At 41.4% G+C, this 21,694-nt stretch overlaps 1 protein-coding gene across 3 annotated transcripts in view; it reads left to right on the top strand.

Moving 5' to 3' along the window:
• Positions 1 to 21,216, top strand: part of papss1 (3'-phosphoadenosine 5'-phosphosulfate synthase 1) — a 36,514-nt gene extending 15,298 nt beyond the window's left edge. For 2 of the 3 annotated variants that reach the window (XM_080880442.1, XM_080880443.1), the window contains 4 exons: positions 291 to 426; positions 838 to 1,106; positions 3,799 to 4,028; positions 17,387 to 18,390. In XM_080880442.1, coding sequence (XP_080736568.1) covers positions 291 to 426; positions 838 to 1,106; positions 3,799 to 4,028; positions 17,387 to 17,525 — 774 coding nt within the window. In that variant the 3' untranslated portion in view covers positions 17,526 to 18,390. Of the gene's footprint in view, positions 1 to 290; positions 427 to 837; positions 1,107 to 3,798; positions 4,029 to 17,386; positions 18,391 to 20,968 lie in introns of those variants that run through there. The other variant, XM_080880444.1, reaches the window with a different exon arrangement.
• Positions 21,217 to 21,694: the final 478 nt, after the last annotated feature.

Raw genomic sequence — 21,694 nt, 5'->3', positions numbered from 1 at the left:
ATGAGTTCATCCCCAGGTTTCGTTGCGGAATGCAATCTGATTTTGTCTGTTATTGAAATTAACAAATGCTGAGGGGAAAGCACAGCAGAGTTTTGTTGGCTGTTTAACAACTCACCAAGACTTTGATTTATTTCATTTTGTCCTTTTGCAACTGGGTAATAACTGAGGGGTTTATTTGAATTCACCCTGGAGTGGTTCCAACAGAGTGAGACTTTTAAAGAGCGGTGTCTTAAATCTGGTTTATGTTTGTGTTGCATTCACCGTCACGATCACTGTGGCTCCTATTTCAGATGGTGATGGAAAGCGGGGACTGGCTGGTCGGTGGTGACCTGCAGGTTCTGGACAAGATCTGTTGGAATGACGGTCTCGACCAATACCGACTGACACCCACTGAGCTCAAACAGAAGTTCAAAGAAATGAATGCAGGTATTGGAACAATATCTGTTTGTTTATTTTCTGTCAGAGCTAAATTAACCCAGTGATGACATTCTGAACCAGGGAGAGTGATGGTAATGCCCCAGTATTTATAAACAGCTACCTTCCTTCTCTTTTAAAACAAGAGGAAAACTTTAAGCAGTCTGGTGCCTTCAGTCTACTCACTTGTTTGTTTATTTGGTAAATAAATAACAGCATCACAGTAGGAAGGTCCCAAGAGAAAAGACTACAGTGTTATTCAACACTTCATCAATAATACACAGACTGTATGTGGTTCATGTGCATGAAGCAGCTAGATGATTTCTGTGTGTAGATGATTTTCTTTTGTTTGCTTTGCTTTTGCTTTGCAGATGTGTTTGGTTGCCGTTTGACAAACTTGTTTCCTCCTTTTTCTCTGTCTAGATGCTGTATTTGCCTTTCAGCTGCGTAACCCTGTCCACAACGGGCATGCTCTCCTGATGCAGGACACCCACAAGCGTCTGATCGAGCGAGGCTACCGTCGGCCTGTTCTGCTGCTCCACCCACTAGGAGGTTGGACCAAAGATGATGACGTGCCACTGCCTTGGAGAATGAAGCAGCATGCTGCTGTGCTGGAGGAGGGCGTTCTGAATCCAGAATCTACCATTGTTGCCATTTTTCCCTCACCCATGATGTATGCAGGGCCAACTGAGGTAATGATTATCAAGAATGTTTGAGGTTTCGTCAAACAAGGCATCAGGTTCGCTTCAAACGTGATAGAGAACAAAAGCGTGGCTGCAGCTCTGAATAATAACAACAGGCAGAAAAGGAAGTGGGCTGTCGCATGATTTCTTTGCAAATTTCTGAGAGTGAAAAATGGCAGGAAAGGAAATTTACAGTTGTCTTGAGGCGCTCTGTTTAACGTTTTCATGCCATACACAAACCTCTGTGTGTGACTGATTGTAGCTGAGAATCTTTTAATCACTCATTTATGATAATCAGAAAGATATGTTACAAATTATTGAGAGCAGATTGCAGGATGGTGGATCTCAGCCTGCGAATTTAATCAGTTTCTAATTCTGAAAGGGAGATTTTTGAAAACTATGCACGGTCGCAACCTGAGTATAGTTTTTCTGACTTGGTTTTCCACAGAGATGTAGAACCTCCTCTTCATTAATACAATTTTCAAAGTATTCTTTAGCCCATTAAAGGCTTGCTGTTACCTCAGTCTTATCTAAAAATCATGTAGAACATGTAGAAACCTAATGGCAGTAGTAATAGTAATTTTCAAGGCAAAAAGTCCAGTTTCTGATGTTATTGATAATGAAAAACAGCAACAGCGTAGGAGAAAAGCAACAACCAAAGTTAATGTGACCGTGTGCAATAAACGTGCAGTTCCATCACCTTTGAAATGGTTGCTTTGAAGACAAGGACCAGGTTTGTGATCACTTGCAGTCAGTTGCTGCCTTCAAAGTAACTGTGGTGCATCAAGGCAGCAATAAAATGTGTTGCACTCAGTCTGCTTTCAGTGCAGTGAGTTAGGGAATGGGGTCAAGTTGGCAATTACATGCAATCTGTTTGTGATAATAATATACCAATTAAGCATGATAAATCAGTGAAAACAACCAATTGTTGCTGTCTACATACACAGACATTTGATACGTTCAGAGTCAATCCAGAACCTCACAGTTCTGAAATGATAATTTAGAAATTCCTCCAAATGGTGCTCTGCAGCATTGCTTTTGTATGAGAATATAATCAAAATCTGCAGCTAGTTGAGTTGAGCACCCGAGAGCAAAGAGAGTCGAGTTGTGCTTATTGGTGTAAACCAGGGGTCGGCAACCTTTAGTCCTTATAGTGCGGCTCCGTGTGGTTTGGGAAAATAAATTAGAAGTATTTAGCTGAAGTGTATTTTATTTTATTTATGTTCTTTTTTAACTTGTAGTTCTAAATTGGAAGATTATTGTGATATTGAAATATAAAAATAAAATCATATTCTATTATTTTTTTCATTGGTTGAAATAAGCGTCACACTCGCGGAAGCCAGCATACCTGCCGAAACACCGTGCATTTATCGAGACTTTCAACCCCAGGTAGGCCAATTATGGATCTTCGGATCTACATTATGTCAGCAGCTCTTCTCCACCGTGAACTATGTTAAAGACAAACACCGCTCACGCCTCACAGATGACAGCTTACAGTCCTGCGTAAAGATGAAAGTGACTTGTACAGCCCCGATTTGCAGACGCTGTGCGCAGAGGTTCAGGAGCAGAAGTCCCATTGTAAACATATCACGGCAGACCCGACGATGTTTCCATGAACACGCTTTTCAGCATCTCTTTATTGACCACTTTTCACACACGGTTGCTGTACACATACAGCCGGCTGTAGCTTTTCAGCTCACAGCCCGACACACACCAACACAACAGCATAGATAGCACAGACATTAAGGCGGCGAGGCCTGATTGCAGGTGCCGCTCAGGTGCGTCGCCTCCCCTGCAGCGGCGCTGCAGACCAAGCCACGCCACACACATTAACCAGGTAAAATACATATTTAGGCAGAATTTTGCAAATATCTATTTTTCATCTTTTAGCAGCATAGTCCTTTTTTTCCAATTATTTTTTAAAAGTCAGGTCAAGGCTCCAAAAGCCCAAAGGCGATATAAGGGTGGCGGCTCACAACAGTTTTGGTTTGCTACATGGATCATTTTAGTTCAGCTGGGTGTCTTTCCTTTTGCTATATTTCATTAAGAGTTCAAAATGTGTCAATTACATAAATAAAATGTAACTTTCTCTGTAGCACTTCAAGGATTTCATAAGCAACACACCTTAGTTGTTCACACAAAGCATAAAAGTAAAAAACAGTATATACAGTGTTACTTTCTGACATCTAAAATGAAGATATTTGCGGCTCCCAGTGTTTTCTTTTGCGTGGAAACCGGGTCTTGGGGTGTTAAAGGTTGCTGACCCCTGGTGTAGACTGACTCGGATTGAAATGTGTTGGCAGTCTGTCTGCATTTATAAATGCAGATATTTGCAAACCTTCATCAGCCTGCATGAGAGTGAATGCAGTCAGTCTCTGTCAGATTGAGACCATTTGGAGACATGTTGCAGTCCTCCAACCAGTCGTCCCGCACCTTGCGATGGAGGATTGTGGTTGCCAGAATCACCTGGCAACCAACAGTTTTTCCTAGTTGCAGAAAGGTTGTCGTGCTATTTTGACTCTAGTGTGATTGAGCTATTAACAGTGTCATTATTGCTGCTTTCATTACCCAGATTGCTGTGTTTTAGTACAGTCTTGCACACTTGTCATAAAGACATATTGTGTGTCTTTATAAATCCCACACAAGTGGAGCAGTGTTAGTTTCACAGCTATAGCATTTTCTTTGTTCTCTCTGTCCACAGGTTCAGTGGCATTGCAGAGCACGAATGGTGGCCGGGGCCAATTTCTACATTGTTGGTCGTGACCCTGCAGGCATGCCTCACCCTGCCACAGGAAAGGACCTGTACGAGCCCACTCACGGAGCCAAGGTGCTCACCATGGCTCCGGGCCTCATCACCCTCGAAATTGTTCCATTTAAGGTTGCTGCTTACAACAAGGTCAAAAGGGCAATGGATTTTTATGATCCAAAAAAGTGAGTACTTTTGTTGAAGGTTTTTCATTTAAGAAAAAACTTTTCCATTTTGTTTCCTTTGTTTTAAATCAATTTATTACAGAGATGGTTCACAGGCAGCGCTCACTCACATTAAATTACATTTGTAGATTTTGTCCAGAGTAATACTTCACATTTAGGTCAATTAGAGTGAGCAGCCTAAACAGAAATTATATTCCTTAAATTAATTACTCATTAGGTCTGTCTTGTATGCAGAAAAAAAAATCCTCATTTTTCTTTCTTGCTTTCTTCTTCTCTCTGTGCCCTAAAAAGCTGAGCCAAGAATAACAGCAATTGTTTTTCATTCGTATACAGTTAAAAGCTTTTGTGCAACACTACGGGCTTTGATGTTGCTCAAAATTACAGAGACCTGCCATTAATTACAGTCTGTATATGGACACTGCACGTTGTGACTAACAACAATCATGCAATTTATTTGGCTTTCCTGCAGTCTGATGCAGCCTGTTCCATCAGGTTGTGCAACTTGGGTTGTGTTCAGCCAGCAGCGTTAAAACTAAATATTGCAGCACTAATCAAAAGATTGCCTTTGTTTTCCATGATGCATGTTTATGATGTAAAGTCCAAAGTGAAGTGCCGATCAGGCACATCTAGTTCTTCTGTGAATCGAAGTACGCTGCCTCCTTGAAATAGTTTGTTTTAAAATGTTATCAGCAGATTTCGTTAAGCAATCGTTGGCTTTGAAGTGACACCACTGGCTTGGTGCTCTGCATGTGAAACATTTACTTGACAGAAAATTTCTGTTGTCTGATTATATAAATAGAATGTGAGGTTTTGTGTTAAAATGGAATGTGTGCTTGAATTATTTTAAGCATCTGACAGTTTATATTATAACCTAAACAGAAAAAAACCAAAGGGAAAAAAATAACTTGCCACATATTGTTAAATGAACATGTATGGAAACAATTCCGTACGCATCATAGCGTGTCAAAGTTTGCTGCAGACTTTGACGCTGTCTGCAGAAAAATTGCACTTTCTGTAATGTGGAACTTTTACTTTGAAGGAACTGTTTGTATTGCACTTTCTGCTCAGTGAGTAGCTGGTGGGTGTTTGCAGAAACGTGTGCATCTTCCATGCAAACTATGTGGTACTGCAGCAAACTGTTAGCGAGCAGTGCAAGGACAAGGAGGTTTTTGGAGTAGCACTGTGTATTTGTTTACACAGTGCATTTTTACCTGATGACTGTCAGGAACCTCCAGCAACCATACTGCTGACTGTTCTCTGAAGCCTCGAGCAAACGGGCTTTATTTTATTTATTTTTTTCAAAATATTACCTCATATTTTATATTTTGTCCATTTTTATATTAATGCTAATGCCAGACATTCAACACAACTCAGCTTCTAAAATCTGCAGTCGTCACTCAGTTAGATTTATGATCTTCTACTCTTTCAAGCACGGTGCCCTTGCCACATTTTAGGTTTAATATGGGCGCTCATTTTAATCACAACACCCCTCAGTCTTTCTCTGAAGCACAATGGCTCAGACCACGGAAGGCTGTTTCTAATTTGACACTCTATAACTTGTTCTCTGAAGAATTTGCCTGGAGCTCTTTTACCTTACTTTCACTGTTTCTTAATGTTTCAGAGCCTCAAGATGTGCACTTTCATGTGATAACAATTTAGCGTTTTAAATAGCACAACTTTGACCCTCTCTGAATGTGAGCCCACTTCAGATAAGTGTGAATGTCTGCTAACAAGATGTTTAAAGTCTTGATTATCCCTCAGAGTAATTTATAAATGAGGATAGCCTGGGCTACACTTATGTAACCAGTATGTAACAAAATATATAAACAATGGGCAAATCAGAAGATTTCAGGAACAACAGGAGCCCAGAGGATGGGTAACCACAATGAAAACACAACTGCAAATGATGAAGCAATAGTTCAACTGTATTTGAAATTTGTGCACTGTATTCCTTTACAATAACAACCAAAATTGTGTGTGCGCGCACAGATACCCAAAATAAAAAAGAAAAGAATGTTAGACCCGGGTCTTTTAAAGTGTCAATAGGATCCAGATCAGGCCTGTTTGGTGATCTGGTGAGTTATTGGTGTGAGTTCAGTCCACGATCGATGTATGGTTTGCACTGTTTTGTCCTACCACAGTTCAGGCAACCAGACTTCAAGATTCAATTCCAAATGGGCTGTGGCTCGCCATCCATTGCAATGGAAAATTATTCCTCTTCTGCGGATTTCCACAAAGTCTGTAATCCAATGTTCTCCGAGGAGTCTCGGCTCCTTTCTCCAACTCAAAAAACCTGACCTAAGAGTGAGGTCAGAATTACTTCAAATGAACACGGTTCACACTTAACTAACACTTCTGTTTAAAGTATAAATCATGAACAAAATGTGTTTCAATTTCTAATGTTGTACAACTAATCAAATTCTAAACGTTTTCATTACATGGCAATGTAGCTATCACCAATCATTAAAGCAATTCACACTGCTCATTAAAAGCAGCAAACTCAATATACTCTGCTCACGGTCAAGTAACAACAGTGATGAATAAAAGTAACACAATAAAACATTTCAATACAACAGATAGACATACTGTTTTTTCCTTAACCTAACAACAGCTAATAAGTTCTCAACTAACGCTTAACAACGGGAGTGAGCGTTTAGCACACTCGCTAGCTACTTGCATAGTACCGTCACCATTAGCGTTTGTTTTTTGAAGCGAACAACATTAACATTTCAGGATGCCGATCAGCGGCTATAACAGTTTCGTTACTCACCAGTGCAAAGCACTTCGTATTCATAAAACTAGCTTCGGCTATCCAAATCTGGCGGCTAATCAAGCAGACACCAACAGCTTCGCTGTTTCAACAGCTACCACGTTTTCCCCACAGGTACTGCTATGGCGCGTGTGGTCTAAGCAGCCTTAGCAGCGCAACCAAACATGAAAAACAAGGCGGGACAAACAATCCCATTGGTTGGACTGCATTTGTATCCAGGTCAAAAAATAACCTTTGAGAAACAAAATAAATAAATAAATAACACAAATAATGCAATTCCATACAAAATAATTTGGATTTTTTCTTTAGAGTCTCTCTCCAATCATGAGTGCTTTTAACTGAACAAAATAAAACACCTTTAATAATAATTACAATAAACAGTCTCTAATTCCATCTGTTTGCCACTGGGCTACACTCTCCCCTCCTAAATTCATGCAAGTCCCTTTGCATGGGAGATGGCTGTGACCTCACCACTTGAGAGAGTGGCTCCTGGTAAGTTCCAACCTCCTTACTCTCTTGCAAAGCATCAGTAAAAGCTAAGCTCAAGCCTTGGAATAAGGATTGCACAATAGATATCAGTGGATTACCCAACTGGGTGTACTGCAGTCTTCCTGGCGGACCTCTATTCCTCACTGAACGTCAAAGAGTGTCCGTTTTATCACCTTCCACGCTCTGTTGTGAATCTTCTTTGTTAAAGGCCTCAGGCTCACTGTCAGAGTCTTCTCTGCTTAGAAGAACATCTCCCTGAAAGGTGGATGTGTCTGCTAAGTCATTTCCACTTCCAGGTACATCAGCAGCTGAGCGTTTTTCACTCACGGCATCCAAGGCAGTATCCTCCAAAATGATTTCTGCATTTCCATGAGACAAGTCTTCTCTGACTACCGTATCATTAACAGCTAAGCAGTCTTCAGTTAAATTTATCTGTGCTGCCTCACCATCATCGGTGTCAGGGGATGATTTTGGAATCTCGTACAATGTGGTGAATCGAATGGTTTCTCTGGGACGCCTCTCACGAAACCAAACGGTATCCTCCTCTGTCTCAGAAGGTTCAGTCTCATCATACTGTTTAGCTGATTGCCGTGTTACAGGCTTGCGTGTGGAGTTTGTCATAACAGGCTTCTCCTTAGTGGGTGTGACAAAACCACAAGGGAGTAGGAGATCTCGATGGACAGTTCGCCAAGGAGCGTCTCTGTTCTCAGGTTTTATTGTGTAAACTGGGAGATCTCCCGCCTGCTTTACCACCACATAAACATCTGACTCCCACTTATCAGCAAGCTTATGTTTCCCTCTTAGGCGTACAGCACGCACTAAAACTCTGTCTCCTTCTTCCAATTTAGAAGCGGTTACACGCAAGTCAAATCTGGTCTTATTCTTGTCAGCAATTTTTGCTGCGTTTTGTGCCGCGATCCTGTAACTCTCTTCCAGACGTGACTTCAAACTTTGCACATATTGCGAATGTGACTTGTAGCCGTCGTCTCTGAGGGGAAGACCAAAAGCCAGGTCAATGGGCAATCTGGGTTTACGGCCATACATTAATTCATAAGGTGAGTACCCTGTAACGTCGTTCTTTGTACAATTGTACGCATGAACCAATGGTTTCACAAAGCTATGCCACTGTGATTTGTCCTTGTTTTCCAATGTGCCAAGCATGCTCAACAGCGTCCTATTAAAACGCTCTACAGGGTTTCCCCTAGGATGGTAGGGCGTAGTACGAATCTTGTGAACACCCAGGATGTTGCATAGTTCTTTGATGATGTGTGACTCAAAGTCAGGCCCTTGGTCACTATGCAAACGTTCAGGAATGCCGTAATGGACAATGAAATTATCCCACAGGCACTTGGCAACTGTTTGAGCTTTCTGATTGTGAGTTGGGACGGCAATGGCATACTTAGTAAAGTGGTCTGTAAGTACGAGGACGTCCTTAATATTGCTCCTATCAGGCTCAATGGACAAAAAGTCCATACAAACAAGCTCAAGAGGTCTGGTGGACTTTATGGTGACCAAAGGAGCAGCTTTTTCAGGAAGGGATTTTCTCAGAACACAGCGATCACAGGTTTTAACCTTTTTCTCAACATCTGCAGCCATCCTTGGCCAGTAAAACCTTGTTCTCACCAGGTCGAGAGTGCGTTCAATCCCTAAGTGGCCCATATCATCATGGAGGCTATGGAGGACTGTGTCTCGAAACTGCTCTGGAAGAACAAGTTGCCAGGTTACACAACCTCCATCTTGTCGTGTTCGGTACAGTATTTGATTGTGTAGCTCAAGGCGACTGAATTCCCTGATTAGTAAGGGAATATCGGGCAGTTGCTTTCTAACGGTGGGTGGAACCTTGTCCCCAGTCTCGAGTTGAGCTATAATTTCCCTCAAACACGGGTCAGCTCGTTGTTCTGCCCTTAGCTGCTCTACTGGCATATGGGGAATAACTGGTAACCCACCACACTGATCTTCATTCACAAACTCATCTGGTATAGCAGATACAGACATGGCCAAAGAGTCTACCAGGGTGAAAGCACAATCCATCTCTTTGTTTTCACTTGGGCTACAGCCAATGAGGTGCCTCTCACAGATAGCTGGGACCACGTCTGGGCCAAGAGTGACTCCTTGACCAGACAGATGTGTTTCAGTGAACCGCTGTATACGTTCCTGCTCTTTTTGTGAAACGGTGTCATTGAGCAGTTCTCCATGTGGTCGTCTTGAAAGACCGTCTGCATCAGAATTTAACTTTCCAGCTCTGTACTGAAGCTGGAAGTTAAACGTGGAGAGTGCTGCTAGCCAACGATAGCTCATTGCATCCAACTTGGCTGTAGACAGAACATATGTTAAGGGATTGCTGTCAGTTACAACCATGAATTGGCTACCATAGAGGTAATCAGAAAATTTTTCTGTAACTGCCCACTTTAGAGCTAAAAACTCTAGTTTGTGGGCAGGGTAGCGAGACTCACTCTTGGACAAACCTCGGCTAGCATATGCTATTACTCTCATCTGCCCCTCCTGCTCCTGATACAAAGCAGCACCCAACCCCATAGTGCTGGCATCCGTATGGAGAGTGTAGGGCAACTTGGGGTCAGCAAAACCCAAGATCGGAGCAGTAGTTAGCTTTTCAATGATCGCTCGGAAAGCTTGTTCACACTCTGGAGTCCATCGCTCACCAAAGGGTTTTTTCGGATCATGATACTGAGGAGTGTTAGCTTTGGGCTTGGTACCTTTGCGAAGGGGTGGGTAACCTGAGGTCAGATTGGTGAGGGGCTTCACTAGGTTAGAATAGCTTTTAATGAAGCGTCTGTAATACCCTGCAAAACCAAGAAAAGACCTCAGTTCTTTCAGATCAGTAGGCACTGGCCAAGTTTGCAGAGCCTTCACTTTTTCAGGGTCAGTCTCCACCCCATTACGAGACACAACATGTCCCAAGTACCTCACTGATGTCTGAAAAAATTTACATTTCTCAGGGGATAATTTCAACCCGTACTCTTTCAGACGGTTGAGAACTTTGATCAGTCGGGTCTCATGTTCTTCCAGCGTTTTAGAGAAAACAATGATGTCATCAAGGAAGACAAGAACCTCCTTCAGGTTCATATCCCCCATGCATTTCTCCATGAGACGCTGAAATGTGCTTGGAGCGTTCGTAATGCCCTGCGGCATACGGTTAAACTCCCAAAATCCAATGGGACAAACGAAAGCTGTCTTCGGTTTGTCAGCCTCTTCAACCTCAATCTGGTAGTAACCAGATTTTAAGTCGAGGACAGAAAACCACTGGGAACCAGTCAGCGTGGAGAAAGTCTCCTCCAAGTTTGGGAGTGCATAAGCATCCTTCACTGTTTGCAGATTGAGCTTCCTGTAATCAACACAGAGACGCACATCCCCATTCTTCTTCCTCACCACCACTATGGGAGAAGAGAAGGGTGATGTGGACTCCCTGATCACACCTGCCTGTTGAAGTTCTAGCAAGTGCTTTCGGACAGCTTCCAGATCATTTGGGTGTATGGGGCGTGCCCTGTGCTTAAATGGAGTCTCATCAGATAGCTTGATTTGGTGTTTTACCTGATTAGTTCTCCCAAAGTCAATGTCATTTTGCGCGAAGACCTCCGGCATATTGGCAAGTTTTTGTGTTACTCTCTCTCTCCACTCAGCACTTATGGGTGAGTCCTCGAAGTTGAAGTTGAGGCCTAGCTTCTGCTTGGTGCTAGAATCTGGTGTCACCACACAATGCTCATGTGAGAGAACACGATGAAATGCACTGATTTCCCCAATCACACACTTCTGGGGAATAACAACATCATGATCCAGCTCATTAGTCATTACGACTGGCACTTTATATGGCGCTTTCTGGGGCAAGTCAATGAGGCAAGGTTTAACTAACACCCCACCTGGCAGTGCTGACAAGGAGGGATGTTCTAAGAGGACAGATTTCTCAGTGGTATGACTGTTTACATCAATGAACCCCTCTAACACTACGGTTTGTCCTGCTGGAACTAGCTGGGGGTCTTTTCCGAGCGAGGTGACCAGACCAAGGCGGTTATCCTTGCACTGCCTGTGTCGCAGCCCCAAAATCTTTAGCACTGCTTTGTAACCATATTGTGATGGTTCATACTCTTCAGGACAGGTATCACGATGGAGTTCGTAAAGTAGATCTAGTGTGTTAGTACCTATCAAAACTAGTGGCTGGGGGACTGTACGAACATCTGGAACCACCAATGCTAGTGTGGGGACTTCAACCTCAGCACCTAAAAACTCTTTGGGGAATACAACATTAATCTCAATGTAGCCTAGATAAGGCACAGATTGGCCATTGGCTCCTTCAACCTCCAAAAGCTCAAAGAGAGGCCGGATCTCATGTTGTGACAGGTTCTGATTGTAAAACGACTGGGGAACAGTGGTGACTTGAGAGCCTGTATCCATTAAGCAGCTAACACAATTGCCCTCTATTTGAACCTGTGCTGTAGTTTTCGCCCCTATTAAACCTTTGGGTAATTTGAAATTACCACGCTCAGCATTCAATGTTAACATGGCACCCTTAGTGGTCACTTTAGGCTTCTTATCAGCGGGACGTGTTTGACCCGTTGCAGTCCCCATCTGTCCCACGACAGGGACTGAATTCAGTTTAACGAAGGTGTGTTTCGGTGTTGGCTTTCCCATAACTGCTGACGGATTCTCAGTTCCTTTCTTTTAGCAGCTACCAGGGCAGGATTTGGATCTGACTCACAGGTGGCCACAATATGACCATCCTCCCCACAACGGAAACAGTACCACGGTTTTGGCTTTACAGTTAAAGCGCTGTGTGGAGGGGGCCCTGGTTCAGTCTTTGCATGGTCAGGTTTTTTAGTTTCATCTTTCTGCATGTGTTCTTTCTTAGAAGCAGTGGGTTTTCTTTGTTTCATGAGTGCTGTCAATTGACTCTTCAAGTCAGCAACTTGCTTCTTTAACTTACTTAGGTCACTTGATTCAGATTCAGCTTGTGTTTCGCTTGTTTCCTGAACACTCTTGTCTATGGGAGACAACCTTAGGTTTGGTAGTACCAAGGTGCCGTTTCATTCTACTAGTTTTTGTTTCTTGCCTATTTTCTGCAGTACGCAGCAGCAACAAAAGCTCAGCGAGTGATGGGGGTTGTCGATCCTTAAGTTCTAGCTGCAAGACAGCAAGCAAGTCATGATTCCAACAACCCCTGTAAAATTGTTTCAGGAGGTGTTTGTCGACCTCTTGTGGCTGTACACCTCCCCTGCGTACAGTACGGTTCAATGCCACCTGCAGGCGATGCAGGTAAGCTGAGGGTTTTTCTCCAGGATCTTGCAACGTGTTCATGAACCTCACCAACAATTCCTCCCCATCCTCAATTGTGCCAAAGGCAGATTCCAATAATTGCAGGTAGGTAGATGGTGGCGCTTCAGGTCCAAGATGTCGAACTACATCTGAAGCAGGAATGAGGAGGCTCTCGAGAATTTTATGAGTCTTCTCCAAGTCAGAAACAGAAGTGTCCTCCATCATTAAATCAACATGAGAGCGCCAAGTATCATAATCAGCTTCATTATATGGCCGGGGAATCTTCCCAGAAAAAGCTCTCAGTCTCAAGGTGGAATGGGTACGTGACATCTTATCATCACTCTTTACAATGTGTTCAACCACAATTCTCTGTACGTCTGGTGGGTTAAGCTCACCAGGATTTACAGTCAGGGATCTCTTGGTTCCAGAGCTTAAAGTCGGTGTGCGATATTCATCATCAGCGTGGCCAAGCTTAGGACAGACTGAAATACCAGCTGATTCAATAAAAGTAGCAGGGGTCTGGCTGGGCCTGTCAGTATGATCAACTTCCTCTATTTCAACCTCAGTACTGAGTGCAACACTTTCTTCGGCGACACCCACAGACTTTTCAATTTTTGTCATCACCTCTCTCAGTACCTCTTCAAAATCTTTCCCACTTAGCTTGGCTATTCCTCGCAGTTCACTCAGGTAAGTATCTGTGACACTCCCCCCAACTCTCTGGGAATAAACATCTGTCAAAGCATGTACAGAAAATACTACATCAGGATTGGCAGCTGAGGGGTGGACATAGGGCAACAAGGGTCCTAATGTTTGCACTGCTACTCCTGAGTTATACTCCACTATCTGATCCTTGTTGAATTCAGATACTTGATCATCAATGGTGAGGACCCTACTAATAGAGCCGTACTGCTTTAAGAACTCAAAAATCTCTTCATCCTTTTCTGATCCTGTTACCCCACGCACTATGACAGCATTTGGGACCTTAATACCTAATTTTTCAACAAAATCCATCTTTTGGTGCGACAGACGGTCTTACCAAAAGCTCAATCACACAAAATATGCTTCACTATCGTCACCCATTAATTCAAGGCTCCTGGCTGGCTCGCCACTTTTACACTGTAACCAGTATGTAACAAAATATATAAACAATGGGCAAATCAGAAGATTTCAGGAACAACAGGAGCCCAGAGGATGGGTAACCACAATGAAAACACAACTGCAAATGATGAAGCAATAGTTCAACTGTATTTGAAATTTGTGCACTGTATTGCCTTTACAATAACAACCAAAATTGTGTGTGCGCGCACAGATACCCAAAATAAAAAAGAAAAGAATGTTAGACCCGGGTCTTTTAAAGTGTCAATAGGATCCAGATCAGGCCTGTTTGGTGATCTGGTGAGTTATTGGTGTGAGTTCAGTCCACGATCGATGTATGGTTTGCACTGTTTTGTCCTACCACAGTTCAGGCAACCAGACTTCAAGATTCAATTCCAAATGGGCTGTGGCTCGCCATCCATTGCAATGGAAAATTATTCCTCTTCTGCGGATTTCCACAAAGTCTGTAATCCAATGTTCTCCGAGGAGTCTCGGCTCCTTTCTCCAACTCAAAAAACCTGACCTAAGAGTGAGGTCAGAATTACTTCAAATGAACACGGTTCACACTTAACTAACACTTCTGTTTAAAGTATAAATCATGAACAAAATGTGTTTCAATTTCTAATGTTGTACAACTAATCAAATTCTAAACGTTTTCATTACATGGCAATGTAGCTATCACCAATCATTAAAGCAATTCACACTGCTCATTAAAAGCAGCAAACTCAATATACTCTGCTCACGGTCAAGTAACAACAGTGATGAATAAAAGTAACACAATAAAACATTTCAATACAACAGATAGACATACTGTTTTTTCCTTAACCTAACAACAGCTAATAAGTTCTCAACTAACGCTTAACAACGGGAGTGAGCGTTTAGCACACTCGCTAGCTACTTGCATAGTACCGTCACCATTAGCGTTTGTTTTTTGAAGCGAACAACATTAACATTTCAGGATGCCGATCAGCGGCTATAACAGTTTCGTTACTCACCAGTGCAAAGCACTTCGTATTCATAAAACTAGCTTCGGCTATCCAAATCTGGCGGCTAATCAAGCAGACACCAACAGCTTCGCTGTTTCAACAGCTACCACGTTTTCCCCACAGGTACTGCTATGGCGCGTGTGGTCTAAGCAGCCTTAGCAGCGCAACCAAACATGAAAAACAAGGCGGGACAAACAATCCCATTGGTTGGACTGCATTTGTATCCAGGTCAAAAAATAACCTTTGAGAAACAAAATAAATAAATAAATAACACAAATAATGCAATTCCATACAAAATAATTTGGATTTTTTTCTTTAGAGTCTCTCTCCAATCATGAGTGCTTTTAACTGAACAAAATAAAACACCTTTAATAATAATTACAATAAACAGTCTCTAATTCCATCTGTTTGCCACTGGGCTACACTTAGCACTGGTCTAAGATGAAGACTGTCTTTGGCTGACTGCTTCACACAGCGCTGTTCAGAACTTTTCATGTGACCTCAAATGTGCAGCGAGAAACCATCAATCATAAAAGTATAAAGGAGAGGATCTCAGAACGTGTGAAAGATACTTAAAAAAAACGTTTGGAGAGGAGAATTCAGTCTCAATATTAGAAAGCATTTCCTTCGTGCAGACAGTGAGTCTGACAGTTTGATTGTATTGTGTGTTACCCAAAAGTGGTGATGCTTATTTTATATTATCCATCCATTTTCTTAACCGCTCGTCCAATTCAGGGTCCTGAGGGGACTCGAGCTTATCCCAACTGTGATCGGGCAAAAGAAGGGCTACACCCTGGACTGGCTGTCAGTCTGTCAGTGTTCATACCTACAGCCAATTTAGAGTCACCCTAACATGCATAACAGTCTTTGGACTGAAATACGGGAATGCTTAAGCAGGCTCTGGATTCCAGGACCAAAGACTATTTTTCTTTAATTGTAATAATTTAAATCTGTATTAGAATCAGTCAAGGTTGCATTAAACCGCAAACCGTAAAAGTTTAATAACTGTCATTTTAAGGTGCCACAAATCATGGTTATTGTAGTTAATTGAAACTAAAACTAGGAGAGAAAAAAAATCATTTTATCTAACTAAAAGAAAAAGAAAAACTTGACTACTGAAAAAGATTAAAAATGATTTTGTGAACTTGGAAGACTCCAATAAAATTATTGAGGTAAAACGGTTAGTTTTTATGTACATCTTGCCTCTGACATATAACCTGCAACAATAACTATTTAAAAAAAAAAACTAAAACTAGTGCTGAAACTAATGAAAACAACACTAAAACCAAACTTTTTCTAAACAATAAAAACTGAACTGCAACAGTAAAATGCACTCTGGAAACTTGACTGAATTAAAAAGATAAGTCAAAACGAAATAATTTTTTTTTAAACTAATAACAAAATCATAATATAAACCATAAAACGTTTTCTTGACAGTGTTGATTTAAAAAAAACTAAACCTTTTGCTCTTGAATGGGAAGAACAAACCAACAAAAGGGTTTCTGAATTAAGTCCGCCAGCCGACTGGGATCTTTCTGTGTGGGTTCTCTCAGGATACTCCATTTTCCTCTAAAAGTCCAAAACATGCAAGTTAGGTTAACACCCAGACTTCCTTATATATCCAGCTTACTGACATACCTGTTTATTTAGGCTTTTTGCAGGTTTTATGCAGTGCTTCCCTTCAAGGCGGTCTCAGGGGAAACACTGTTAATACTGTTCATGTAGCATCTAGCTCTAGAACCTCAGTAAGCACAGTTTGCCCTGCAACAGTGGGAAATGCATTTGAGGTCTGTGAGTTCACTCAGAAGATGCTTCAATTAAAATCAAATCATTGAAGAATGTTGCATGATCACAAATACAGGGTCTATCAAATCTGATTATAAAATACAAAATGTTTCCCCTGCGAACGCACGGCATTTGTCCATACACTAGTCAAGAGAGGTCCCACCAGTTCCTCCTGGTTTCAGCTGTTTTTATTCATTCTCTCTGCTCTCATATGGAGCTTTTTCACTGTAGAAAACCACTGTTTTCACTGTAACTGGCTTAACTGCAAATATCAGATCGTCTAGCCGATGAACACAATGGGCCAGGCGGACACAAATATGACTCCAAATAAAAGCCAGCGTTTCTCAGTTACTGCTGTTATCAAGCAGCTGCGATTATATGTTGGTATTTTCTGCAAAGCTTCCCCAACATAGCTGCCTTTTTCCAGTTTAAACCCAGGATTAAAGAAATGCAGATTCTCTCACTTCGTCATGGTTTGCAGCAACAGCTATCGTGAGGCAGATAGCAGCACAACACAGGCGCATAAATCACAGCGCAACATGTTGACAGTCAGCTGCACTGGCCTCCTTTTCCAGCCACCACTGCTATGGCATGCTGGTGCTTGCCGGATCGTGTGACATTATCTCTCCTGCCACAGAGTGATTTTGCAGGAATGTCATGCTGTGAGAAATGGTCAGCATATGAAATGTCATTCATAAATATATTCTCATATGCAAACAATCATCATGTCAAATTTCACAGGGTGGGATGTGTCACAAGAGAGTGTCATAAAAGCTTCATTTTTGGTTTGCAGAAATGTTAACTGGCCTGCTCCTTGATCCAACTGATTGTAAAAGAGCAGCTGGCTCTGTTGGGCGTGCCGTTGATCGGCATCTTTTCACTGATTGAAGTAGATCTGTTATTCAAAGCTCCCCTGCTTTTTGTGTGTGTCTCTCTCACACTCTCTGTCTTTTTGTTTTTAATTACAGCCATCAAGATTACGATTTCATCTCAGGCACACGCATGCGTAAAATGGCTCGCGAGGGAGAGAACCCTCCCGACGGCTTCATGGCGCCCAAAGCCTGGGCCGTGTTGAAAGAGTACTACAAGTCACTGGAGAAGGCCTAAAGGTCAGGTCTCAGCTGGGGGGGAGGAAAAACGTGACAAAAAACATGGGAACACAGTGGTGGTTTCTACTGAGGTTTGGGACCACTCACTCATTTCTATCACAAACTTCACTCACTCTGGCTTCTGTCATGGTTTTAGTCTTATCTGTGTTTTAGCTGTATGTGCTTTATTTAACTAAACCTCTCCTCTGACTATGAAATGTAGAAGCACAGGTCAGTATACTAAGAAGATATTCTTTACTAACATGACAACTGTAAGTTCTGATCAGTGGTTAAGAGTGTTGTTTTTAAACATCCAAATGATGATGAAGAGTCACTGTTGACCAGTACTCAAATATTCGGGAGAAGTTGTTACAATTTGTCCTAGTATTTAAAATGTTACTCAACTCACTAGAGTCGACTTAACGCTGTTCCTTCTTTACTGTATGCATACACGCAGGTGTGGTAGTGGCTCAAATGTTACTGTACACAAGTGTTTAAAGTAAAAATTGAGTGCCTTGGTCCTCAAAGTCAGTTCACATGTTCACATTGAAGTTGGACACCTGCCTCTTCTATCACTGGTTGTATTTTTACATTGAAATGGTCCAGTATGTCAAGAAAATTGTGAAAAACAGATCAGCGGTTATGTTTTTTTTGTTTGTTTGTTTTTTACCGTATAGTGCAGTCTTTCTTAAACTTGTAGAAAAACGTATCACTCCATTTTAATTTTGCTTTTTTGTGTGTTGTGTTTGTAGCTTTGCTGCTTTGAGATCTATTTACTTTTTTTCTCCCATGTCATGTATTGCTAATATTTTATTGTGCTTCACCATGGGATCAGATTTGTAATCTTTCCTTGTCCAATAAATCATTTTTAGCCAAAAGAACAATTTGTGTACCTTTTTCTTTCTCTAAACTTAAGTTGTTAGATACATTAAGGAACACGTCTTAAGGCACACCAAAGAGATTTATATACATAAAATATTCTCAAAGATTTCTTCTTCTTTTTTTTTTTTTTTTTAATTGACAGCTAGGAATTTGGTTTATTCTAGAAATTAACTGTTATCTCACGGTGGCTGTTTATATTTTGGCAGCTAAATGCGTTCACTTGCTTTCAATCGACTCGGTCATCTGAATGAACAATGAACTCTGGAGATTTACATTTCTCCGCCTTAGTGAGCATTGTCTGCTGGAACGTCAGTTCACCCCCCAGTTGGTCATTATGTATATTGAGCTGTATATTGAATAAGACAGACCTTCTAGTGACCCCAATCAAACTTAAACACACTTCCACGCTGTATACAATGATCTGCAGCTGGCTCCCAGATGCAGTGAAAGTGGAACCTGCAGGGTTAAGTCCAGACCCGGGAAGAGTAGATCTGTCAGAGAGACCCTGGATATTTCATCTAACCCAGCTCCAAGATGTAATGAAGAGACCTGTCAGCAGCAAATTTTTCCACCTTTCACCAGATCTTGTTTAATCTCAAATGGTAATCAAGCTAGGACTTTGGGGCAACTTCAAAAGCAGAGCTATTTTTTCACACGGAAAATGATCAAATGATTTTTTTCCCCCCTCTCTTAAGGAGATTGCCTTATGATTTCTGTTGTCCTTTTAACTGTCTGGAGAGGATCAGTGCTCTCTGGGTGATGCAGGTGTCTGTTACTGTGTGTATCTATAACCTCTTGATGTTATCTCAGTTGTAGCATGCTCAGTGTATTTTACTTCTGGGTCCATTTTCACCTTGCTTGCACCATAATCAGATCTTGCTTTGAAATTTTTCACCCTTTTGAAGGTGTGTTACTACATGGCAAACTGCCAGAGTGACTTGCTGTTCGTATGACTTGAAGGACTATTGTACAACTTTTTTTTTTTTTTTTAAACCACACATTTAGTGTCATCTTCAAAGGAGGTGTAGATTTTGCAATATGTACACTTATGTTTAATGTGCTAAAGCATACTTTAATATATTCTTTTGAATCGAGGTAAGCATTTTCACTGCTGTGTAAATATGAAATATGTTTGCAGTGTAGTGATCATGTATGGTTGTATCATTTCAGCAGTTTTTAATATGCCAAAACTATTTTACATGTATAAAGGTTCACAACACTAAATGTTCTTAAATTACTCCTGAAAAAACTGAGAACAACACATACAAAACATTAAAAACTCAAATGAGGAAGCACTATCAATGACCAAAAAGCACCAATGAAAAATGTTAAACAAATACATGAAATATGGAAGCACAATGTATAAATTAAACAGTGTTTTAAAAAAACAAAAAAGCACAATAAAAGCAGAATAAAGGATAAAAAAACAAACCAAGATAAAAGGTGTGAGCAGAAGTAAAAGGGGGAAATCATTTAAAATAAAAGCTGTTTCAAAGATGTGGGTCTTTGGTTTGGCTTTAGTCTGCTGTCCTTAGGTGCACAGACGTGGGCCATAATCATGGATAGTTGTCTCACCGTAAGTTTTAGTTCTGCCTTTTGGGACCTGGGGGTTCTAATAAGCTCATAATTAAAAAGCAGTTCCGATAAATAGTCAGGATTAAAACCATTAAGAGCCTTAAAAACCGGTATAAGAATCTTAAAATCTATTCCGACAGGAAACCAGTGCAGAGACTCTAAAGCTGGTATTACATGTGCTCTCTTTATGGCCTTGGTCAGAACCCATGCAGCTGACTATTGGGGTAGCTGGCGTCGAATCAATCCTAAGGAAATAAAAATGTGTAACAATGTCTCTGCATTGGCTCAAGAGAGAAACTGTTGTACTCTGGCAATATTCTCCCAGTGATTAAAATTCAGACTTAGCTGCATGTTTGATGTATTGCTTAGAACTAAGATCTGGGACAAAGATGACAACTGAATTGTTTCTACTGTTTTGGAGGGAATCAGTACCAGTAAGTGCAAATGTCCTGATAGTTTCTCTCATGATGTGAATCTCCAGTTTCACCACATCCCAAAGGTGCTCTGCTGCATTAAGATCTGGTGACTGTGGAGGCCATTAGAGTACAGTGAAGTCTTTATGATGTTCAAGAAAGCAGTTTGAGATGATTTGAGCTTTGTGACATGGTGTGTTATCCTGGTAGAAGCATCCATTAGAAGATGGGTTCATTGTAATGATGAAGGATTGGACACACTCAGCAGTAACACTCAGGCTATAGCGTTGATGCTCAATTGGTACTAGGGGGCCCAAAGTGTCCCAGGAAAATATCTCTTCAGACCAGTAAACATATTTCTATTGTCATCTTTTGGTTTGTGTGAATTGTAGCATCAGCTCCATGTTCCTGGGTGATACCTTGTGTGGTGTTCTGCTTCAAGGTCTGATGTGTAGTGCATTCAGAGATGCTCTTCTGCATACCTTGGATGCAACAGCTTGAAGCAGTCTGTGCATTCTCTTCTAACCTCTGGCAATAGCAAGGTATTGTCTCGCGGAGAACTGCCGCTCACTGGATGTTTTCTCTTTTTCAGACCATTCTCTGGAAACACTCCACATGGTTACTGTGGGAAAATGGCAGTATAGATCAACAGGTTCTGAAATCCTCCGACCAGTCCATCTGGCACCAACAACCATACCACATTCAAAGTCACTTTCACCTTTTATTACCTTCTTCTGATTGAGATTAACCAGTTCCTGCCACATGACTGGCTGGTGAGATATTTGCGTTAACAAGCAGCTGAACAAGTGTATCTAATAAAGTGAGTGTATTTCAGATGGAACTAATAAAAATGACTAAAGAAAACTAATTCATTCAGTTTCTGTTAGTGTCAGCCTCCAAATCTCTTTTTCCTACACAGTTAAAACACAACAAACAAACTCTCATCACTTTTTGTGTCTTTAAGACTTTCGATATACGTCAACAACTGCCTAAAAACTGAACACTGACACCATATAAATTCTTGGTTCTGCCTTAAGAGACTGTACCAGTGTAGTCTTTCTCCTGTGCATACATACATGCAGTAATATCATTGCCATGTCATCCTATACCACCAAAAGGTTCTGTTTTTTATATAGAATCAAGCTGCATTCATCTCCAGTTTACATACATCTGGTTCGAGTTTCATTCAAAGGCAGCTTTGACAAAAACAAGCTTTACTTTGAAAAGTGTCACACAGCAATACAGCACTATAAAACTCAAGAAGAGTCGTGTTCCTTAGTGATGGCTCTGACTGTGTGCTGTCGGTCATCATCGGCAG

The sequence above is a fragment of the Rhamphochromis sp. 'chilingali' genome (assembly GCF_963969265.1).
Source record: "Rhamphochromis sp. 'chilingali' genome assembly, chromosome: 4".
NCBI lineage: Eukaryota > Metazoa > Chordata > Actinopteri > Cichliformes > Cichlidae > Rhamphochromis > Rhamphochromis sp. 'chilingali'.
Note: the sequence above shows the minus strand (reverse complement) of the source record. Positions and strands in the feature narration are given on the sequence as shown.